The sequence below is a fragment of the Sorex fumeus genome, unplaced genomic scaffold (assembly GCF_029834395.1).
Source record: "Sorex fumeus unplaced genomic scaffold, SorFum_2.1 ptg000048l, whole genome shotgun sequence".
NCBI lineage: Eukaryota > Metazoa > Chordata > Mammalia > Eulipotyphla > Soricidae > Sorex > Sorex fumeus.
Genome location: NW_026606105.1, coordinates 13,182,358 through 13,203,714, shown reverse-complemented (window position 1 = coordinate 13,203,714; position 21,357 = coordinate 13,182,358). Strand labels below are relative to the sequence as shown.

Sequence of the window (21,357 nt, the reverse complement as noted above, 5' to 3'; positions counted from 1 at the left end):
GATCAATATCTCTGTGACTTTGTTTAGGCAATACTTCTGAAATAAGACTCCAAAAATATTTAGACCGGATATATATATTCAATTCTATCAAAACAAAGAACATTCCCAGGAAGATATTATTAACGTAGAAAAATAAGCCAAAATCTAGGAGAAAATACTTCAGATTTGTATGTAAAAAGGAAATATTTTCATACTATATGAGGAACTGTTTATTAGTAAGAAGAAAGTTAATGATCCATTTTTTAAGTGGGCAAAATTTGTGAATCCAAAGATACACTTAATCACTTAATCACTTAACTTCCCGTTAGTCGTCGATTTGCTCAAGCGGGCGCCATTAACGTCTCCATTTGTCCCTGTCGCGTCCTAGTGTAGCCCAATGGCATCTGTTCGCTGTCGCGTCCTAGTGTAGCCCAAATGGCATCTGTTCGCTGTTACAAATCCAAAGATACATGGGTGGCAAATCAGTGCATGAAGATATGCTTATCCCTAGTCAACGAGAAGTACGAATGGGAACCATAGTGAGGTGCTACTGTCTATCTCAGAAAGACTGAACTTTCTGTTAAAACTGATAACAAGTAGGCTCTCATCCTTACGGGAAGGAATCCAGACATAGATGCGGTACCACTTCTAGGTGGCTTCTGTTTCAGACGGTTCACGGAAACTTTCCAATGATAGAAAAATAGGGAAGGGGATAGAAAGAGGCGGTTAAGAGAGTTCACACTTCAGCTCTGAAATCAATAAGGAGCGAGGGCTAAAGTCGGTGACTTTAGCTGATATCAGTGTCATGTCCCTAAATGTTGCTAAAAAGATTAGAACATCGGTGTCCTCAGACACAAAGCATAAGATGAACGTGTGCATTAATTAGGTGGGGGAATCCTCATTCTCTCTACACATATCAAATTGTCATTACTTATACCTTATATGTTCTTAGAACTTTGTGTCAATAATCTCATTGAAACTGAAAATATCTGTAAACTGATGACACTATATTCAGTGAGACCGAGGAGAAGCTGGAACTCTAAGAGAGAGCAAACACAGCAGGGCTTAGGGGTACCTGTCCTGTGGGAAACAGTTCAACAGCTTCTTATTAAATGTCCACTTCCCACGGAATCTACCAGTCCGTCTTCTAGGTATTCAACAAAGAGCTATGAAAGTTTATATTTAGGTAGAAACTGGTACATGAAGCAGCTTAATAAATTGATCACCCCAAGCTGGAAGCAACCTAGATGTCCATGGTGAGTGTTTTCGTTGTGTTGCTTCAGTGTCTGCTCAGCATGAACAAGGAATAAACCCCAATGTGGATGAATCTACTACTGAATGTAACCTGCCCACACGGCAGAGTCTGGCAAACTCCCCGTGGCGTACCCAATATGCCAAATACCAGTAACAATGAAGGGTCTCATTCTCTTAACTCTGAAATAGCCTTGAATATGGCACTTTTTTTAAAAGTCTCAGGGCTAGGATGAAGGAGACGTTACTGGGGCCTGCTGGAGGCAATCAACGAATAACAGGATGGTTGTGATTGGTTGTTGTGGATGAATCTCCGATGCTTTAGGCAGAATGCAAGAAGGCCAGCCTGAAAGCCCCAATCCTTCATGATCCCATTCTTTTTTTCCTTTTTTTTTTCTTTTTGAGTCACACCAAGCGAAGCACAGGGGTTACTTTTAGCTCATGCACTCAGGAATTACTCCTGGCGGTGTTTGGGGGACCATATGGGATGCTGGGAATCAAACCCAGGTTGGCCGCATGCAAGGCAAATGACCTACCTGCTGTGCTATCACTCCAGCCCCATGATCCCATTTGTAAGCATTCTGGTAGTGCCCTAAGTACACAGACATGAAAAGAGATCTGTTAGGAGGGTCTTGAAGTGGGGTTGGGGGGAATCTTCCAGAGGGTACACAGAGATTCTGGGAAAGATGATCCTTTAGTATAACTTGATTATGTTGGTGGGAATACCACTCTTTGTCAAAACTTATAACTTGTTCGCTGAAAGCCAGGAATTTTATTATGTGTAAATTATTTTTCAATAAGCCTGCCTCATAAAGGGAAAGATGATGGTTTGCATCATCCCAAGACTTTGGCAGCCTTTTTCTCAGGAAATATGTGTATTTTTTATATGATGCCAATAAGGAGGACAAAGTCCTGACCCAGAATTATCACCAGTCTCTCCTCAGTGACCCTTCCTCTATAAGATCATCCAATCACCCACAGCGGAAGCTTTAGTGAGCTTACAGAATGGTCTGTTTGAACAGTGCCTGCCAATGGATTATTATTTAAAAAAAAAAAATGGCTTTTGTGTGTGGTAGACTGATTTGAACTGCAACTTGTTTTCATTATAGCTTAATACAAAGGTCATGGGGTCGCTAATCCTTCTCTCCCTTTGGCAGTTCTGTCTACAAAAAGGAACCTAAGGATTGTGTGTGTTGAAATGGACTCAGGCCATTTCGACACAGGCCTTCAGTCTTCCCCAAGCTCACAGAGATACACCTGGTGTGATTCAAGCATCGTCTCCTTACTGTAAACCTTTCTTGAAACCTCTAAAACTCTACCACAGCATCCCATGTCCATGTGCTTCTGACTGAAACACTGACCTCTTTTGGTCATTTTGTCTTGCTTGGCCTCCTCAGCTGTGGACCCTTGAAGATCTGTGTGTCTTAAATTCTCAGGGCCTAGCAGAATCTCTAACAAAATTGTAGGTGTTTAGCAAATGTTTTTATTCATAGGTTGATAATAATTTTAAAAACAGAACTGGGGGGCTGGAGAGCTAACATAGTACTTAAGGTAACAGAGGACTGACCCCAGGTTAATTCCCCACCACTGTAAATGTTTCCCTGAGCATCACTAGGAGTGATCCCTGAGCACCGCCAGATGTGGCCCAATTTTTTTTTTAATTTACAGAGTTGTTATTTACAAAGTTGTTCATAATACAATTGTTTTAGGTATTTAGTGTTCCACCACCAATCCCACCACCAGTGTGACCTTCCCTCTATCAGTGTCCCTAGTTTCCCACCCACTTTGCAACCTTCTCCTTAGCAGACACAAATAGACTTCATACTGTTTGTTGCAACAAAATGGCAAATGGGATTATCAGAAAATAAGTCAATAAAGGTCAATTTGTGATAATTGCTATATCTCACAATGGTGCTCTAAAAGTGATTGTCTGAAGATTTCCTGAGCTGATTAATTGAGCCTTCTGTGTCTTTTTTTTTTTTTAACTCATTGAGCTTTATGGGCTTCTATGCACCTTCCCCATCAAATTTGCTGTGCTCCTACTAGGCTATTAGTACTGTGAAATTTGTAGAAGGTGTCACGTGGCGGCATATGCTTTAGGATATATAAAACTTATAAAACTGGGCCTTTTATATGCCAGAGAAGGTCAGGTATAGTCTGAAGGCTGTCGGGTCTATCCCTAAGGGAGGGGAATCTTCCCACCCTCATTCCAAGAAGGCCACAAAGTTTTCATCCCAGAGATAGATATACCTGGGATGATTTGGCAGCATGTTGAGCCCAATTATTTTTTAATTTAAAAAAAAAACAGGGCGGGCCATGTACAAATCTCTTGCTAGGTGTACTTCTCAAAGCCCCTAGGAGGCAAGTGTTGTGATGATCCCCATTTTACAAATGAGGAAACTGAGGCAGAAAGAATAGCATGCCTTCAGTTACCCAGCTAGTGAATGGGAATTGAAAGCAAAGGAATCTCATTTCCAGGGCCTCCAACCCCCATGGTCTGTGCCTTCTCCTCCCCTTTTCACTCAGCAATATCTGTGGCCAGTGATGGTCACTTCCGTCCTAGGCATCCCATCTTGCTACTCAGGGGAACTTTACAGCTTATCTAGAGGGATCTTAGAGCTCATCTCACCACCCCGTCAAAGGATCAGGTCCTGGTTTCAGGAGCTGGCTTGCACACGGTCCCCCCGGAAGAGCTACAGCTCCTTTCTGGTGAATGCAGGGGTGGATGGGGGATACAGAAGCACTTTCAGGACCACAGCTCTTTTCTCTCCCACAGGTGCACCCAGATGTTCATCAGGAACATCATTAATAAATCTTCTCTCTTTCTCTCTCTCTCTTCCCTCCTCCCCAGGGTTCACTGTTTCCACTATCTCATCCCTCTTGCAAAGGAGGGCAACTATGCCATCGTCGCCAACGTGGAGAGCATGGACTACGATCCCCTGGTGGTCAAGCTCAACAAAGACATCAGCGCCATTGAGGAGGCCATGAGTGCCAGTCTGCAGCAGCACAAGTTCCAGTACATATTCGAAGGTCAGACCCTGTCTTTGCTTTCCCGGAGAGGGAGGGAGGGAGGGAGGGAGGGAGGGAGGGAAGATGATGCAGGTTCTCCTGATTTTTCTGTCCTGTTGAGGTACCAAAAGGAGTCAAGGAAGGGGATTTGGGTTGGGGTGGTTTTTCCCTTTGGGACTGAAGCCGCACTTCCCCGTCTCACTGGTAAGGCTAGGTAGACGGCAATAGGGCTGCCATCTGCTCCAGGTTCGTAGGAGAGTTAGTTCAAGACGAGGCAGATGGCAGCCCCGCTGCCTCCCTGACACACCACTTCTGAGAGTTGGGGGAATGTGTGGAGAGGGTCATGAATTAACTCAAGTGGAGCTCATAAAAGAAACACAACAATGAGACTAGAACTCTAAAGCACTTCTCATGGCCTGACATTGTCGGTGGAAGGGGAAGTTTTCTCTCAGAAAATGCTGACACTTGGGGCTGGAGCAATAGCACAGCAGGTAGGGCATTTGCCTTGCACGCGGCCAACTCAGGTTCGATTCCCAGCATCCCATAGGGTCCCCCGAGCACCGCCAGGAGTCATTCCTAAGTGCAGAACCAGGAGTAACCCCTGTGCAACACCGGGTGTGACCCAAAAAGAAAAAAAAATGCTAACACTTCTGGTAAGCACAATTTCAGGAAGGCCTTTTTCTGCACACCTCTAGGGCTAGGCAGGCAAAGAAGGATGTGAACGGCACCACAACCCTCGAAAGGCACAGTACATGCCATGGTGGCCAGATGACTCCATGTTTCATTCCTCCTCCCAGGCGCCATTAAGGACTTCAAATTCTATTTCCATTTTGTCCTAGTTCAGTTTGTTCGTATGAAGACCCAGGTGCTAATATTATTGGCAGTGTCTCACAGACTAAACCCAGCATTATTTCAGTGTTAGTTAAGAAGATTCATCTTCCAAAGGATGGATGGAACCTCAGGATGGGGAGGAAAATATCAAGGTCTAGTTATTGTCTTGAATTGTCTTTTTTTAAAAATTTTATTGAATCATTGTGAGATAGAACATTACAAAGCTGTCCTTGATTGGGTTTCAGTCATATAATGTTCCAACACCCATTCTTCCAGCAGTGTAATTTTCTAGCTCCAGTGTCCCCAGTTTCCCTCCCACCCCTCCAAAACCACCCCCACCCCCCACCTGCCTCTATGGCAAGCACTTTTCTTCTCTCTCTCTCTCTCTCTCTCTCTCTCTCTCTCTCTCACACACACACACACACATACACACACTTTCTCTCTCTCTCCCTTCTTCCTCCCTCCCTCAATTTAGGCATTATGGTTTGAAATACGGATGCTGAAAGGTTATCATGCATATCCCTTTACCTACTTTCAACACTCAGTTCTTGCCCAGAGTGATCATTTTTAACTTATATTGTCATAATGGACCCTCCTCTATCTTAACTACCCTCCACCATCCCCGAACCCTTGTGGTAATTGTCTTGAATTGTCTTGAACAAATACATTTCTAGAAAATTCAGACAGAAGCAGAATCCTATTTTCCCGGGAAATTATGTCCCAAGGGTGGAGATGTGCTCTGAAGGATAATATCTCAAAAAGTCTCTGGCCAGAAAGCGTAAGTGATGAAAAGGTTAGTTATTAGTTAGTGGTTCCTTCCCCAGCATTGTGAATTGGGGAACTGCATACTCTGAAGCTGCAGTGTTGCCTGAGTGTATCCTTCTCATTCTGCCCAGAGATTTCTTAACAGCAAATCCTACTGAGCAGGAGATGTGCTTGAATTACAGATGAATCTATTCTATGTCATCCTCTGACATAGAATAGATGCAAACTAAGAAGCCATGAATTTGAGAGCTGAGCAAATATAGTGGGCAGGGTTTTTGCCTTGAACATGACTGACCCCGGTTTGATCCCCAGTACCACATATGTTTCCCTGAACCCAGCCAGGAGTGATCCCTGGGTATAGAGTCAGGGGTAAACCCTAAGCACTGCTAGGTGTGGCCTATAAACCAAAAAATGAAAAAGGGGAAAGAAAGAAAGAAAGAAAGAAAGAAAGAAAGAAAGAAAGAAAGAAAGAAAGAAAGAAAGAAAGAAAGAAAGAGTGGGAGAGAGGGAAGGAAGGAGGGAGGGGGAGGGAGGAATGGGAGGGAGTGAGGGAAGAAAGAAGGGAGGGAGGGAGAGAGAGAAAGAAAGGAAGGAAGGAAGGAAGGAAGGAAGGAAGGAAGGAAGGAAAGTTTTGAGATGTTGTGGTTTAAAATGCTAGGTTTTATTTCTCTTCACAATATATTTTTCTAAACTAAAAATCCTAAATACTGAGTTTCCTAAGAGGGGAGCTGGGGAGGCACCAGTGTTCCCAGTCTCCCTCGGTGGATGAAGAGAGTACTTTATCACACAAGTTGCTTAGATTTACCAGTGTCTTTGAAATTATAAAGTGCAATTTTTAGTTGGTTTCATCACTAGTTTCATAACAATTCACTATTGTATTATTATATTTTATAACAATTATAAGATTATCTAATGCACTTATCCCTATTATCAACAAATAATACATCACCCAATTACTTGCACATAGAATAGATTACATTATACCTGAGAGAGTGAAACGAGACCTTAAGTTATGAGTTTAGGGCAGGTATGCCAAAACTGGACTAACAAAGATTTTGTATCACTGAATAGTTTTTGTCTTGTTGAGGTGACACATCTGGTGGTGCTCGTGTGTTATTCCTGGGTTTATGTTTAAGGGTAATTAACCCAAGTCATGCACAGAGTACCATGTGGTAGTGGGGAAATCATACCTGGGCCTCGTGCATGCAAAGCAGGAACTCCAGCCCTTTGAGTCATCTCCATGGCCCTATTGTCTAATTTTAAATGTAAAGTCCATGTTGGGGGCCAGAGAAATAGTACAATAGGTAGGGAGTTTGTACTATTTCTAAAGCTGCACATGGCCAACCTGGGTTCAATCCCTGGTAACCCATATGGTCCCCAAAGTCCACCAGGACTGATCACTGAACACAAAACCAGGAGTAAGCTCTGAGCACAGTGAAGTGTGACCTAAAACAAAAACATAAAATCCCTGTGTGTATTTCTGCCAAGAGCTTCTGACTTCATTCCTCATGCAGGGGGATTTGTAGTGGAACTCCCTGGTGAGTTCATGGAAGCCACATTGTGTGATCATAGCTGAAGCAAAAGAGAGTTTCTGCCCTCAGCTAGACAAAGGGGATGCTCACTGCTCACTTCTCATTTTTAAGAGAGAAGGAGTTAATGTACCTGAGGATGTGTCCTCAGCACTAATCTGACCCATAGTTCCAAGAGGGGATTTGACTTTATAGAAGGTAAAAGTAATAGAATCAGAATATGGCTTGTTACTAGTCAGTTTAGGCTTAGGGAAAATGTTGCTAGAATACTGATTGAAGAAGAGATGCCAACCTCATTCCAAGTGTTTGGAATTAAAGTCCAACTTAAAAATAATACATATCCACATGCTTGTCAGATAGTTCTGAACTTAATTACCTACCGTATCCTGAATGGAACCTCTTCTTTGGTTGATACACCAAGCTATCTTTTGCCAAATTTCATTGACTCTAAGACGATCCTTTGGCTCTGAGAGTAAGTCAGGTGTGAAATTCCTGAAACATTCAGTCCTTGTCCCGTGGGAATGGAGCAGATGCTACATTGTCTTCATTGACTTTGTGTTTCAGATCTGATTATGTTCCTTCCAGTGACTCCTTTAGAAACAGACTCTCTTGTCAGTGTGGAGGTGTATTAGCATTCCTGGCAATAGACCCCAGTTTTCATCAGTTTCTTTATGTAGGTGCCCACTCAACTTTTGTGCCAGAAGTATACTCCCATATGCTTGGTAGAAAAAGGAGTAGGCCAAATTCGTCATTATATTTATGTGTGTTCTTTTCCATTCCGAAAGTATCTGTAGAGAAAGACAAGAGTTCCTCTGTTCTTGGATAGTTTAAAACTATTTGGTATATCTTCTAAGCCCTGTATGGTCCCATCAGAGGTATTTTCCAGTGACGGGTGATATAAATATTGTAGGTTTTGTTGCCAGCAACAAACCTGAGGGCCATGTATACTTATTGGAAACAGTTGGGGGGGACATGGATGGAGGGGGTGGTCAGAGGGCATTCTTGGGTCATTGACGTTTTTGGAGATGAGAAGAGATGAATCTGGGTGATACATGTATGCAGAAAAGTGCTGACCCGGCACCTTTTTTCTCCCTGTGGCCCTGTGCTGCTCCCCCAGGCCTGGGGCACCTCATCTCTTGCATCCTCATCAACGGCGCCCAGTACTTCAGGCGTATCAGTGAGTCGGGCATCAAGAAAATGTGCCGAAACATCTTTGTCCTTCAGCAGAACCTGACCAACATCACCATGTCTCGGGAGGCTGACCTGGACTTTGCAAGGTAGGAGGGCAGAAGGGCTCATTCGCCGGCCATGGGTCAAGAGGGCGTAGCTTGTGAAGTCACTTGTGAAAATGGATTTGGGGGACGCCAGAGAGATACTTACTCCAAGGGTTAGGATGCATGTTTTAGCTTCATGCGTCTGATCCTGGTTCAGTCCCAGACAGCGCGGTGGCCTCCTGAGCATTGTTGGATGTGACCTTGGTTAGGCCTCTAAGCAGGACTGGGAAGGGTATGGAATATCCTAGTTCCTTTTCATTGAACAAGGAAGGTTCATCCAATAAAAAAAATCCAAGTCATAGCCTGAAAGCCCTTGAGCACTGCCGGGGGAGCCTGGTGATCCCCAGGACCACAGGACCTGAACATCACTGCATCACTGGGCCCTAGTGCTGAACCACTGGGCCAGTTAGCCAAGTACGTCCAAGAGTTGCTTCCAACCTTCCTGAGCACTGGTTGGGAAGCCAAAAAGAAAAAATTAAGATCAGGGGAGTTAAAAGGATAGGAGTTCTTAGATTGTAAAGAAGATCTGATGCGTGTTTAATTTCCCTTAGGTTGGCCATTTCCCCCCCCGATGAGCCTAAGTTCATATTACAAAATATAGGTAACTTTTCTGATTTTAAAAAGTAGTGTATGCTCATTACCTAAAATCTGTGGGCTGAAATGCAAAGACTCATATGCACATTGCTCATAAAGCTTAGGGACTACAGTAGCACTATCCTCCCATTGTTCATCAATTTAATCGAGCGGGCACCAGTAACATCTCACAACAAATTGTGAGACTTGATGTTACTGTTTTTGGCATATCAAAGATGTCACAGGTAGCTTGCCGGGCTCTCCAAGAGGGACGGAGGAATCGAACTCGGGTCAGCCATGTTGGCTGCATGCAAGGCAAACACCCTACCTGCTGTGCTATCGCTCCAGCCCAGGGACTACAGTATTTGATGCATTAGCTCCTGGTTCCACACAGGTGCTCTGTCTGTATGTGAGTTTTCATGTGCTTGTATATGACTTCTCATTTTACAAAATTGAAACTGGGTTAATGTCTTATACGTGTTTAATTGCACTTTCTCCTAGCAATAATATTCTTTTTAAAAAATTGCCTTCCCATATCCATTACTGTGCCCTGAAAATACTACGTGTAAAGCCTGAACAAATATTCCATGGCATAAGTGAAGCGTGACTTATTTAATCGTTTGCAAGTTTTCAGACATTTGGATTTTTTCCATTCTTTTCCTCTCATTAACATGTGTTGGATGTATTTTTGCATGAATCTATTTCCTCATCTCTTCTGTCTCCGAGTTGAAACCCATTCTCTCTCATTTTCACAGAGGGGATGATGGTACCTCATCATGTTATTGAAGATTTCTGTAAATAGTTCATTGACTTTCTCTTTTAAGGTTTGCTGATCTCAGTGTTAAGGTTTTCTTTATAATGCACTTTTTAAAATTTGAGAATTTCATTCTCTCTCCCTGTGGACTTAACGTTCTTTCCATTTAAATCATCTGATCTGTGGCACTTCCAGAGTTCTGGTGAAACCTTAAACAGTTTTGAAAAAGATCAATGATCATAATGCATCTCAGTGTTCTAGTGCTGTTTACACTCTGGAAAATTATTTTATAAATCTCTTCATGGCTAGAAATCACTTGGCTTTGATATTCCAAGATGTTCCTACCTAATATTTCGTACTTCTGTGTTTTTTTCATTTAATACCTTTAGAAATGCAAGAAAATATGAAACAATTCTTGAGACTTTCCAAAAAATTTTTTAATTTTGTTTTATTAAAACATCATGTGTTAGAATAACTGGATGAGGAAATACAATTATTAAGACTTGTAAGGGGATGATGAAATATTTCATTACTTTCACAAGTATTACGATTTCTGTGCTAAGGTCTTTGTTTTAAAGATCTTAAATAAGTTTCTTCATTTCTTACCTTCTCCAATCTACCTTTTGTCCTACTGCTGTTCCTCTGCTTTTCTGTCTACCTTCCTGACATTTTCTTCGTTTGCATTTGTGTATGTGTTCATTAGAATCCCCATTTTAGGCTAAGTTTTGTGGAAAGCCTCCCTTGTTCAGATTAGGGAAACCAGGTGTGACTGGATGCTGCATTGATTTGGTTGCTCTTATGGGGAATGATCTCATTATTGAATTAGTCTATTCATAATAACATTGACAAGGGGAAGTAAAGAACACGGAGGCCTGAGGGACACAGAGAAGCATTACTAATTCTCCAAGGACTGTAATTCCTAAATTCAATCATCCCTTTTTAAATGATTTTTTTATTTAGCTGAAATAAGTAAATTAATACAGTTTTTGGCAGACTCTATGAATCCTGAACATAGATTGAAAATACTGGCATCTGAATAATGAAATGTTGATGGGCAATAGTGTGGTTGACATGGATGGGCATGTGCCAACAAAGTATTTTTTTAGGAAATAATTGAATGGTAAGCAAGTCGTGGCTGCTACAGTTGGATTTGTGAATGATGTCCAAAGATGTGGGTGTGAGTTGAATCGTGACCAATGGAGAGATGAATTGCTGTTGTTACTTTTTAAATCAGATGGGTCATGAAAGTAAATCAACTGGCATAAGCAGAGTTTTGAATGAGTCTCTTTTTTTAATCCTAGTTTAGAAGACATCTCTGTATTGGACTTACAAATTCTAAAAGGCCAAGGTCCTTTTCTCTCTCCTTAATATCTGGCCCAGAGTGAGAATTTATTACATATAATGAATGATGAATGAATAGACATCAAATCAGCATCATTTCTTTGGTGTTGGATAGGGCTTGGATAATGACAACCCTTCACTTATCTCTAATAGCTGGACAGTTTTAACTTATGGACATAGGTCAGTTTTTATTTTATTTTTTTAGGGTTTGGCCACACCCAGTTGTATTTAAGGCTTACTCCTGGCTCTGTGCTCCAAGAACCACTGGTTACTTCCAGTGGTTCAGGGGGGACCAAATACAATGCCAGGGATCTAGCCAGGATTGGTTGTATACAAGCATCTCCAGCCCACGGGTCAATTTTTAAATAGGCTTAAAGGACACCGAGTTATCTCCCTTCTGCTCCTTCCTTTGCAGAACAGAAATTGTTACAGAAAGAATACTTTATCCCTACTATTCATGCTGTCTTTTGCCCTCATTTTTTCTTATTCTCATACATACAAGCATATGCAGACATACCTTATAGCCTTATTTTTTTCCTGTTTCTTGTTTTTCTGAAGAAACAGGTTTGGGAAATGAACTCCATCAATTCTACCGAATGGGAAGCTATGTAAAATAAATATAACAGTGATACCAAAATAGCCAGAAATAATAGACTGCAGCAATATGCCTCAGCATTCCTTAAGCAATGTCTAATCAAGCATGGACAGCATCTGTACTTCCAGCAAATCTCTATAGGAATGTTATCTTCTAACACAGTAATTAATCACAAGTTGCCATGTGTCAGGAAACTTATTTAACAAGAAGTTGCAAGACTCTTGTAGTTTCTCATTTCCAGAGCCTTCCTGGCCAGTGGGGAGATAGAGCACCCTCTCTGTGATGAAATAAGGCATCCACAGTGATTCTCCGTATGCCGAGTCCTCTGCTCGTGTTACTGTTAAATAGTCGATCTCTTTTCATACACACCTTTGATCTTGAATATGAGGATAAATCTTGAGTAACTCTAGCAAAGGTTTGAGATAACGGATAGCTGTGCAAGAGTTACAGAGAGCCCCTGTCCCTGAGTTTAAGATCTCTGCTCTGGTTTTGGTCTCCTTGGTCCCACTGTTAATTTTCACACTCAAGAAGATAACTATTGGGGTTGGAGTGATAGCACAGCGGGTAGGACATTTGCCTTGCACACGGCCAATCCGGGGTTTGATTCCCAGCATTCCATATGGTCCCCTGAGTAATTCCTGGAGTAATTCCTGATTGCATGGGCCAGGAGTAGCTCAGTGCAATGCCAGGTGTGACCCAAAAAGCAAAAAAAAAAAAAAAAAAAAAAAAAGAAGATAACTATTTGGTCCAAGAAATCACTCAGTACACAGCACCTAGAAGAAGGTAGGGCTTCATGAGTGTGTTTTTAAGTCCTTTTGTCAGAGATCACCTTGCCCTGAGCTGTCATGTCAAAACAGAACCTGTGAATCAACCCAGAAATCCAGTAAGGGGGTAGGGGGCGGCATAGGTTTGAATGGGCACTGAAGTCCCTAAGGTGAATCTGGCATCTGCATAGCATCAGTGAAGCCATGACTCCCACAGCATATTCCCCCCACCCTCCCATTTTCTTCCTTGTTCTTCCTTCACTCTCTGCATCTTCCCTTTCGTATCCAGCTCTCCAGCTGCAGTTGCTGCTTTTCTCCTTCGTCCCTCCTGTAGTCTCGATTTTCTGCTTTCTTCCAAGAGCTCATCTCTATTTAATTTTTTTCCTCTCACTTTGTGCTTCTTTAGATGAGTATCTTAAATCTGCTGGAGATAAATTAAAGCTCAAAATTGGGATGGGACACTGTAAGGGGAGATGTTCTAACATACAAGAAAGCATCCTCCATCTTTTATTCATTTGTTATTTCAACCAGTGTTTACTAAGTATATTGTTTTCTTTAGGCCCTATAGGAATTCTAGGAAGATATTCCTAGAATTGATGTTGTAAGGCAAAACAGACAAACCAGTAAAATGTAAACTATGTCACATGAAGAGACATACGGTGGTGCAAAACTAGGCATGCTAAGGCAAATAGGGCATGGGAGTGTATAGGAATGTCTCCCATTGTTTTACAGTGTGTGTTGGAGTCTTCAATGACATGGTAACATATGAGGAAAGACCTAAAGGCAGAGAAAGCTCAGAGCATGCAAATATCTTGGTGTGGGAAGAGTATACAGGAAAAGGGATCCAAGAAGAGCAAGACCAGAAAGAAGAGTAATCTTGGCATCTGAAGAACAGCAAAAAAGACCAGTGTGGCTGAACTGTATAAATAAGAAGAGGAAGAGCATGAGATTTAATCTGAGGAGCTGAGATTTTGCAGTCCATCCTAGTGACAGTTGCTTTTACCTTGAGTAAAGTAGGAAGCCTGTAGAATATTTGGAGCAGAAGAGGGTCATTATCTGACTTAGCCTGGAAAAGAATCACTCTGGCTCCTCTGTTGAAAATAGGTAATTAGGGAGCGGGCATTGCTGGTGAGGGTATGAAGAGAAAAATTCGTTTGAATACTGCTGCAGTGGTCAAGGTGAAAGATAATGGTGATTCAGACCAAGGTGGTTGCAGTGAAGTGGATGAGAAGCCATCTTCATAAGGTTTATTTTTTTAAGTCGTGTTGGCCGTATTTATTGAGGAGTTGAAAAGGATTCGGTGAATCCAAAGATTTTGTTCTCTGATTTTAAAGTACAAAATTTTTATTTACTCCAGTGAAAATGAGCCAGACCATGGGAAAGGCAAATTGATTGGACAAAATTGGTGGTAGTGTGTGTGTGGGCAGGGGAGGGGACAAAGAGAACATGGAGGGGCTATAAGGAGTCTGGGGGTTGAAAACATTGAGCTTAAGGTACAAATAGGAATCTAGGTAGAGCTACAGAAGAAAGAACTTGATGACCAAATCTAGAGCTCATTAAAGTGTCCTAGACTGGAAATAGAAATGTGGGGCTTATTAGTCGATAAATGAGATTTAAAGCCAAAAGAACTGAGAGGTGAGATCTCATTATCAGCACAACTAGAGAGAAATGAGAAGAAGAAGCTTTCCAAGAACTGGGTACTTCATTATATAGATCTTGGAATAGTGAAGAACCAGCAAAGGAATAGCCAGTGAAGTAGGAAGAAAACCAAGAGAGTGAAGAAAGTGTTTTCATAGGAGAATGTCTTCCTCTGTGTCAAGTGCTACTGGTCGAATAACCCAAAACAGAGAATTGTCCACTGATGATTGTGACAAGCGGTCTAAAATGCTTAGATTTTATTTCTTTCGTCAGCTTGCCTAGCGTAGAAACAAACTTCAAGCATACTTGAAAAGCATCAGCCTGCAATTCCCTGGCTGGGTCTGAGCCACCCAAGACAACAAGAAGAAGGCTATCAGACTGTCTGTAGTGTGAGATGCAGGAACCTTTGTGTTTCCCTCACTGAAAGACAGATCTGATCTTTGAAAGAGGATACTACTAACTTGGGTACTTTGATTTTTAATGATGGACAATCGCAGCTCCGAGGTTTCTAACCTTTCCTTTCCAGGAACTCTGGATTACCTTTGAAATTATCCTATACAGTCCACTTCATCAGTCAAGGACCAAATTTCTTGTGAATAGTGTCCAGTCATAGAAATGACTGCTCCACAACAGAATTCTCTCACTGAGAGAAAAAGAACATTTCGTAATTTAAGGACCAAAGGGAAAAAAGGTTTGCCTGAAATGCATTCTCTATACAGATGTTTATTTGTTATTATTTGTTTGTTGGACCACACTGAGAAGTGCTCAGGGCTTACTCCTTGAGCACTGAATACTTACTCTACACACTGAGATCACTTCTGGCAGTACTATGGAAACCATATGTGGTGCTGGGGATCTAACCAAGGTTGGCCTCATGCCAGGCAAGTGCCCTATCCCCGTGCAGTTCTCTGGCCCCTGTATATATGTTTAAATGTAAAATACAGTGGACTTACTTGTTTAACTCAATAAGAAGTTTAATCAAGGTGACAAAAACAATCCATAGAATGGAATAAAACATTTTTATATCATATATGTGGTAATGGATAAGGAACTTATATCCAGAATTTGTAAAGGACCCTTACAACTCAACAAATAAAGAAACCCAAAGATTGGGTAACAGTAGCAGCCTAGCAATGACCAGCATACTTAATGCCCAGCTAATGGTCTAGTACTTTCAAGTCAAGAGGACTGGGCATCCTGGGAGAAATGGTGGATTCTAGAATTAGTGCCAGAAATTTACAAAATGAATAGAGGGTATTTCTTAGTATCAGAAAGCAGGAAATGCTAAAAAAGCAAATGAATTAAATTAAAACCCTATATAACACTTGGGTAGGGATGAGTGAAAGTGGCACAGGGATCAACGGAAAGAGCTTCCAGGGAACAAATTTGGAACAATTTGAGCAACAAAATAAGTGAGTAGTACTGGGTTACAAAGCACAGTATAAAGTAAACACCCATGGATCTATATACGTGATTGAATGTATGAATAAGTGAGGAGAAGGAGACAAAACTCCATGCAGGTCCCAAATGAATGGTGAGGCTGCTCTGTCCAGCGAGAGGGATCCCCACTTCCAGCTTGTCAAGCTTAGCTGCCATGGGGACTGTCTTTCAAAGTCAAGTATGGGATGGGGGAGGGGAAGTGACTTTATAGTGGAGAAATCTAGTAAATAGTGTTTCATTCAATCGGGTCATTAATGTTAACATTAATACGCAGAAATCACATTGATGAATGTACATGTGAAATGGGGGGGCGGTGAAAATTGTGGGGGGGGGGGGCGGAATCCAACAAGTTCCAGTAGAGGAGAATCCTACAAAATGGCTGACTAGTGGTCCTCAAGCTTGTTAAAGTCATCAAAAACCTGAAAAAATCATCGCAGTCAAGGGAGGCATAAGAAGACATGGCAGGGCTCGAGTGATAGCACAGTGGGTAGGGTATTTGCCTTACATGTAGCCGACCTGGGTTAGATCCCCAGCATCCCATATGGTCCCCCGGCCCCCAGCAGGAGTAATTCCTGAGTACAGAGCCAGGAGTAACCTCCAAGCACCACCCAAAGAGAGAGAGAGAAAAAAAAAAAGACACGGAAAATTTGTATTAGGGTGGTAAATTAGATTAGTTCCTGGAACAGAGAAAAGGCGTTAGACTGCCAAGCTACTGGAAAACTGGGGATCTGGGTGGAGGAGGCCCAGTCCCTATCCAAGCAGACTTGGAGATCTCATCCACGGGTCTCGCATACCTGGGTTCCTCTGCCGGTTCCTTCATGGGTGAGGCTTGTCCGAGCGTGTGGAGAGTGGCCTTGAGGATTGCTGTGGCTGGGTTCTGGAGGTTTTCAGATGCCGGGGCTCTGCTTGGGGCTGGGAGGGAAATAACACCCCCACTTCAAGGGGGCCCAGTGAAGACAGCCTGGCAAGGGGGCAGGAGACTCAGTGGTTACACAACCCTGTGAATATACTGAAAGAGCGTGTGAGTACCAACAGTGCACACAAACAGAATAAATTGCGTGGCATATAACTAATAACTTTTGAGCGGCCTCCCAAATGGAGTTCAAGGGGTCCAAGTCTCCAAGTAAGCAGATCTCGGCCAGCCAAGCTGGCAGATCGATGCAAGGTCCTGAGGATGTGCCCCCGCTCAGGCCCTGAAGCCCGGGGGGTTCCCTGGACCACCTTAGCTCTGCTCAGGAACTCCAGGGCTGTACCTGGTGGTGCTCAGGGCACCATGTGGTGCTGGTTATTGAATCTGGGCCAGCTGCATGCAAGATCTGCCCCTTAACCCCTGAAATAGAATACTTGCTTATGGGACCCTTACTTACCTAACAGGGGGTGAAACACGAGTTCCGTGAAGCCAGGACTCTGCTTCTCTGGCTTATCCCCATGGCCTGGCACAGGCCCATCCATGCATCACACATTCATTCATAATTGCTGATGAAGCCATGAGGTTATGCCGCTGGGGCCTTATGCTGTAGGTGGACCCAGGTTTTCAGAGGAAGGGCAAGCTAGTCAGTTTTGTTTTATAAGAAGACGTTGCAGCAGCACGGTAGGAGATAGATTTGAGAAAAACTATAGGCCCGTATACCCAGTTGGAAAGTGATTGTTCAGAGAGAGAGAGAGAGAGAGAGAGAGAGAGAGAGATGCACTGGGCCTGAACTAGGTCAGTATTGGTAGGGATAGAGGGGAGACAGTTGAGAAGTAGAAAGGAAGAAAGACTAGCAGCATCAAGAGAATGATGGAGACCCCTGGATAAAGAAAACAAACTCTGGGGTGACTTTCCCACCCTGATTTCTAGCTGGGGGCATCTAGCCATCCAGGGAAACAAGCCAAGAGGAAGAGAGGGTGCAGTGAGGCTTACAGAAGGAGTGTCCATGGCTTGGGCAGTGTCGGATGCCCCTGGGATCTCCAAGTAGAAAGTCAAGTAGGCGACTGGAAAGGTCAGACAGAGGCTGGGGAGTGAGGTCCGGATGGAAGCAGCCAATTTGGGAAAATGTCGGAACTTCCGCTGGCAATGGATTAGACACTGTGAATGGAGAAGAAGTGCCTGAGGGAGTGCCCACTTGTACAGTGGCTAAGAAGGGGGTCAGGAAGGGGAGATTCCCCTGCTGTAGGAAGAAGGAACAGAGTTGGAGCTCTGTGTTCCAGAGGGAGCCAGCACACGAGGCCTGCTCTCTGCGCTGGCCAGAAATGCACACACCATTCTTCTGTCCCAGCAGTTCAAGCCTCTTCTCATTTATTTCCGTTTCCCAACTACTAGCTTTGTTGTAGGGGGAGAGAGAGGCAGGGACCCACTCTCAGCTCTGTGCTCAGAGGTCATTTGCAGAGATGTTCAGGGGACCAGGGGGTGATTCCCCTCATCACTTCAGGTCTCCTGCATGCAAAGCTGGTGCTAAATCCATTGAACTCACACTTGGACTCATATATATATATACACACACACACACATATATATAAATTTTTTTTTATTTAAACACCGGGGTTTACAAAGTTGTTCATAGTACATCTGTTTCAGGCATTCAACATTCCAGCTCTACTTCAATCAGTAATGTGACCATCCCTCTGTCACAGCAGTGTGACAGAACCACTGTCCTCAGTTTCCACCCACCCTACAAGCCTGACCCCTGAGCAGGCTCCAAATAATTTATTTTATATTGCTTAATGCAGCAAAGTAGCTAATGGAATGATCCCAAAGTAATTCAGTAGAAGAAAATTTGTGAAAACTGTTCCATCTCCCAGCGGGGCCATAAAGTCCTTGTCAGAGGGTTTACTGGGCTGTTTGTACTATTGTTTCTGTTTACTGAGCTTAGCTGGCTTCTATGATACTTTTGATTTCCTTTTGAGATAAATTGCCCTGTCCAGTGTTTTTCAACCTTTTGACACCTGCTGGCCAGCCTCTGTCCAGCATGCCCGGCCCCGGACTGGCACCTATGACCAACGGTTTTCAACCTTTCTCCACCCGAGGACAGCAGCAGCGTACCAGTCCACTGACCAGTGGTTGAAGACCATTGATGTAGGTGCCTTCCCCACAGGGTGACAAAGCCAACCTAAAAACTAAGTGGAACAGCCGAGCCCTTGGACCTGTGCTGAGTCAAGGAGTGAGCCCTGGTATGGCTAGGGTGTTGTGCAGATGTGGGAGATGTAGTTTCTCAGTCCTGTGGACCAGGGAGCACAGCAGGGCAGTTTTCTCTAGCAGAGATTGAGTTTTCTGTGCAGTGACCAGAGTGGCGGGTAGAGCGAAGGATTGGCGGTGCCATGCTGCCATCTACTGGACACACTCCACCACTGCCAGAATCCTGCTTGGATGAGGGGGATGTCAGCCTTGCTAGTAGGCTGTATGTGTGTGTGTGGGGGGGGGGGGCGGGGAGGGCTTGGCTGAAAATAGGAAATGTTCCCTTTACCTCCCCAACTCCCCACATATGCCCCATCAAATAAAAATTGGCTTGGGGGATGTCTTAATTAAAGGTACCTTTAAAAAAAAAGAGAGAAACGCTATTTTTTTTTTAATTGAATCACTGTGAGATACAGTTACAAGCTTCTATGTTCTAGTTTCAGTCCTACAATGATCAAACATGCATCCCTCCACCAGTGCACATTCCCCATCACCAATCTCCCCAGTATACTCCCCCTTTCCCACCCTCCCCCTGCCTCCATGGCAGACAATCTCCTCCATACTCTCTCTCTCTACTTTGGGGCATTATGGTTTGCAACACAGATACTGCGAGGCCATCACTTTGGGTCCTTTATCTACTTTCTACACACATCTCCCATCCCGACCTATCCTTCCAACCATCATTGTCTTAGTGATCTCTTCTCCATTCCAGCTGCCTTCCCCCACAGCTCATGAGGCAGGCTTCCAATTACAGAGCAATCTTCCTGGCCCTTGTTATCTACCGTCCTTGGGTGAGAAACTCACATTTTTATCTTCCCACCCTCCACCTTCCCGGCTCTATTCTGCTCTTGGTCTTACCTTGTCTTTACAGTTAGTTCTGTAGCAAGCTCCCCTTTCCCCTCACCTTTACACCAGGTGTTGGACAACTCCAGAGTAATAACCGTGGGGATTTGTGATGCTTCTTCAGAAAGAGATTAGTCTGCTCCCCAAACCTTTTAGTGACGGTGCCCCCCTGCAAAGTCTCTTAGCTCTTGAACTGAATCACTGTCATGCAAAGCTGACCCTTCGCCTTTCTAGAGGGCCATGATACATGGAGAAATATGATGGGTTGTGTAAGTTTTGCTGTCTAGAAGTAGAAGAAAGTTAAGAAGGACACAATGAGACAGAAATGTGTGTGGCTTAATCTTGGTGAGTTTTCTGAAATGTGTGTGGCTTAATCTTGGTGAGTTTTCTGAAAGATCTTTAAAAATAGGATGAGAGAGATAGTATTAGCAGATACCACACTAGCCTCATCTGAGGCCGTCCTGGGTTCAATCCTCGGCACCACATATAATCTCCTACAGCATCTTCAGAAGTGATCCCTGAATGCCACTGGGTGTGGCTCAGAAATGAGGGGTCAGAAAGCCTTTTATTGATGGATTTAAGTAATGCCACATCTTTCTGATTCGTCTTTGATTTGCTACCTTGTGTCCAACTACACTTTCGACTCATCGAGTTTTCTCTGTGTTTATTGTGTTTGAGGCATGCTCCGTTCATCCTAACAATTAATTGACCTCTAATGGCTAATTGGGACTTGGACAGCAGCTGAGTCTGCCTGCTGGTCTATATATCCCTCATAAAGGACCCTTAGGTTGTGAGCACTTCCAAGGTGCTTCCTGGCAGTCATTGATGTTCGATCTCTCCTAAGCATTTCTGATGTGTGGGGCTTTGATTAAGTTAAGATTTCTTTTGATTATGTTTAATAAATGTCAGCATACCTCATATACATACAATGTCAGCATGTACTTTGGGGTGCCTTGATCTTATTGGCAGCACCAGGCATTCTTTTGTAGCACGGGTGCTGGAATTGGAGTTGTTCCGAGATTAGCATAGTTGACAGGTGTTATTATTTCCAATAAAGATCCCCAGGAACAGAAATCACAAGTGACTTGTCCAAAATCTCCCATCAAATCATGCTGTTTATACACCCCCACACTACCTCTGTAGTCATCATAGCTAGGAAATTACATTAATGCACCCAGTGAGACCAGTTTTCTGCCAGGAAAGAATTGTGTTGTGCTGTGAAGCCACCGAGTCTCTTCTGTGACTAATGCCCAAGAAAGAGAATTTATTACATTTACTAGAATTCGTGCACCAAAACAAACCAAAAATAAAAATACAGCTGGAAACTGAACTTTCTTATTTTCTAAATTTAAAAAAAATGTTTAATGTTAATGCCTAAAAAGTAGGAAGTGGGGTTACTTTTTGTAATCATGAAGACAGGGCTGCAGCCCCTCACAAACCAGGTCAAAGGCCAAATCTCCCTCCTTAGCTCAGCCCCCAGCCAAAGCCCCCTCCGTCCATGCCTTCTCACCATGCCTGGCCCACAAACATTCTCTCTGTGTTATTTCCCTTTAGTTTTCTGTCTACTGGAAATACTAGTTCACTCTATGCCAAGTTCTTCACCTGTCTCCATCATTT

General features: G+C 43.3%; 1 protein-coding gene across 1 annotated transcript in view; it reads left to right on the top strand.

The window, feature by feature from the left end:
* EXOC4 (exocyst complex component 4) overlaps positions 1-21,357 on the top strand; it is an 850,139-nt gene that overhangs the window by 787,533 nt on the left and 41,249 nt on the right. The window contains exons 16-17 of the mRNA XM_056124006.1: positions 4,082-4,260; positions 8,482-8,641. Coding sequence (XP_055979981.1) covers positions 4,082-4,260; positions 8,482-8,641 — 339 coding nt within the window. The remainder of the gene's footprint in view (positions 1-4,081; positions 4,261-8,481; positions 8,642-21,357) is intronic.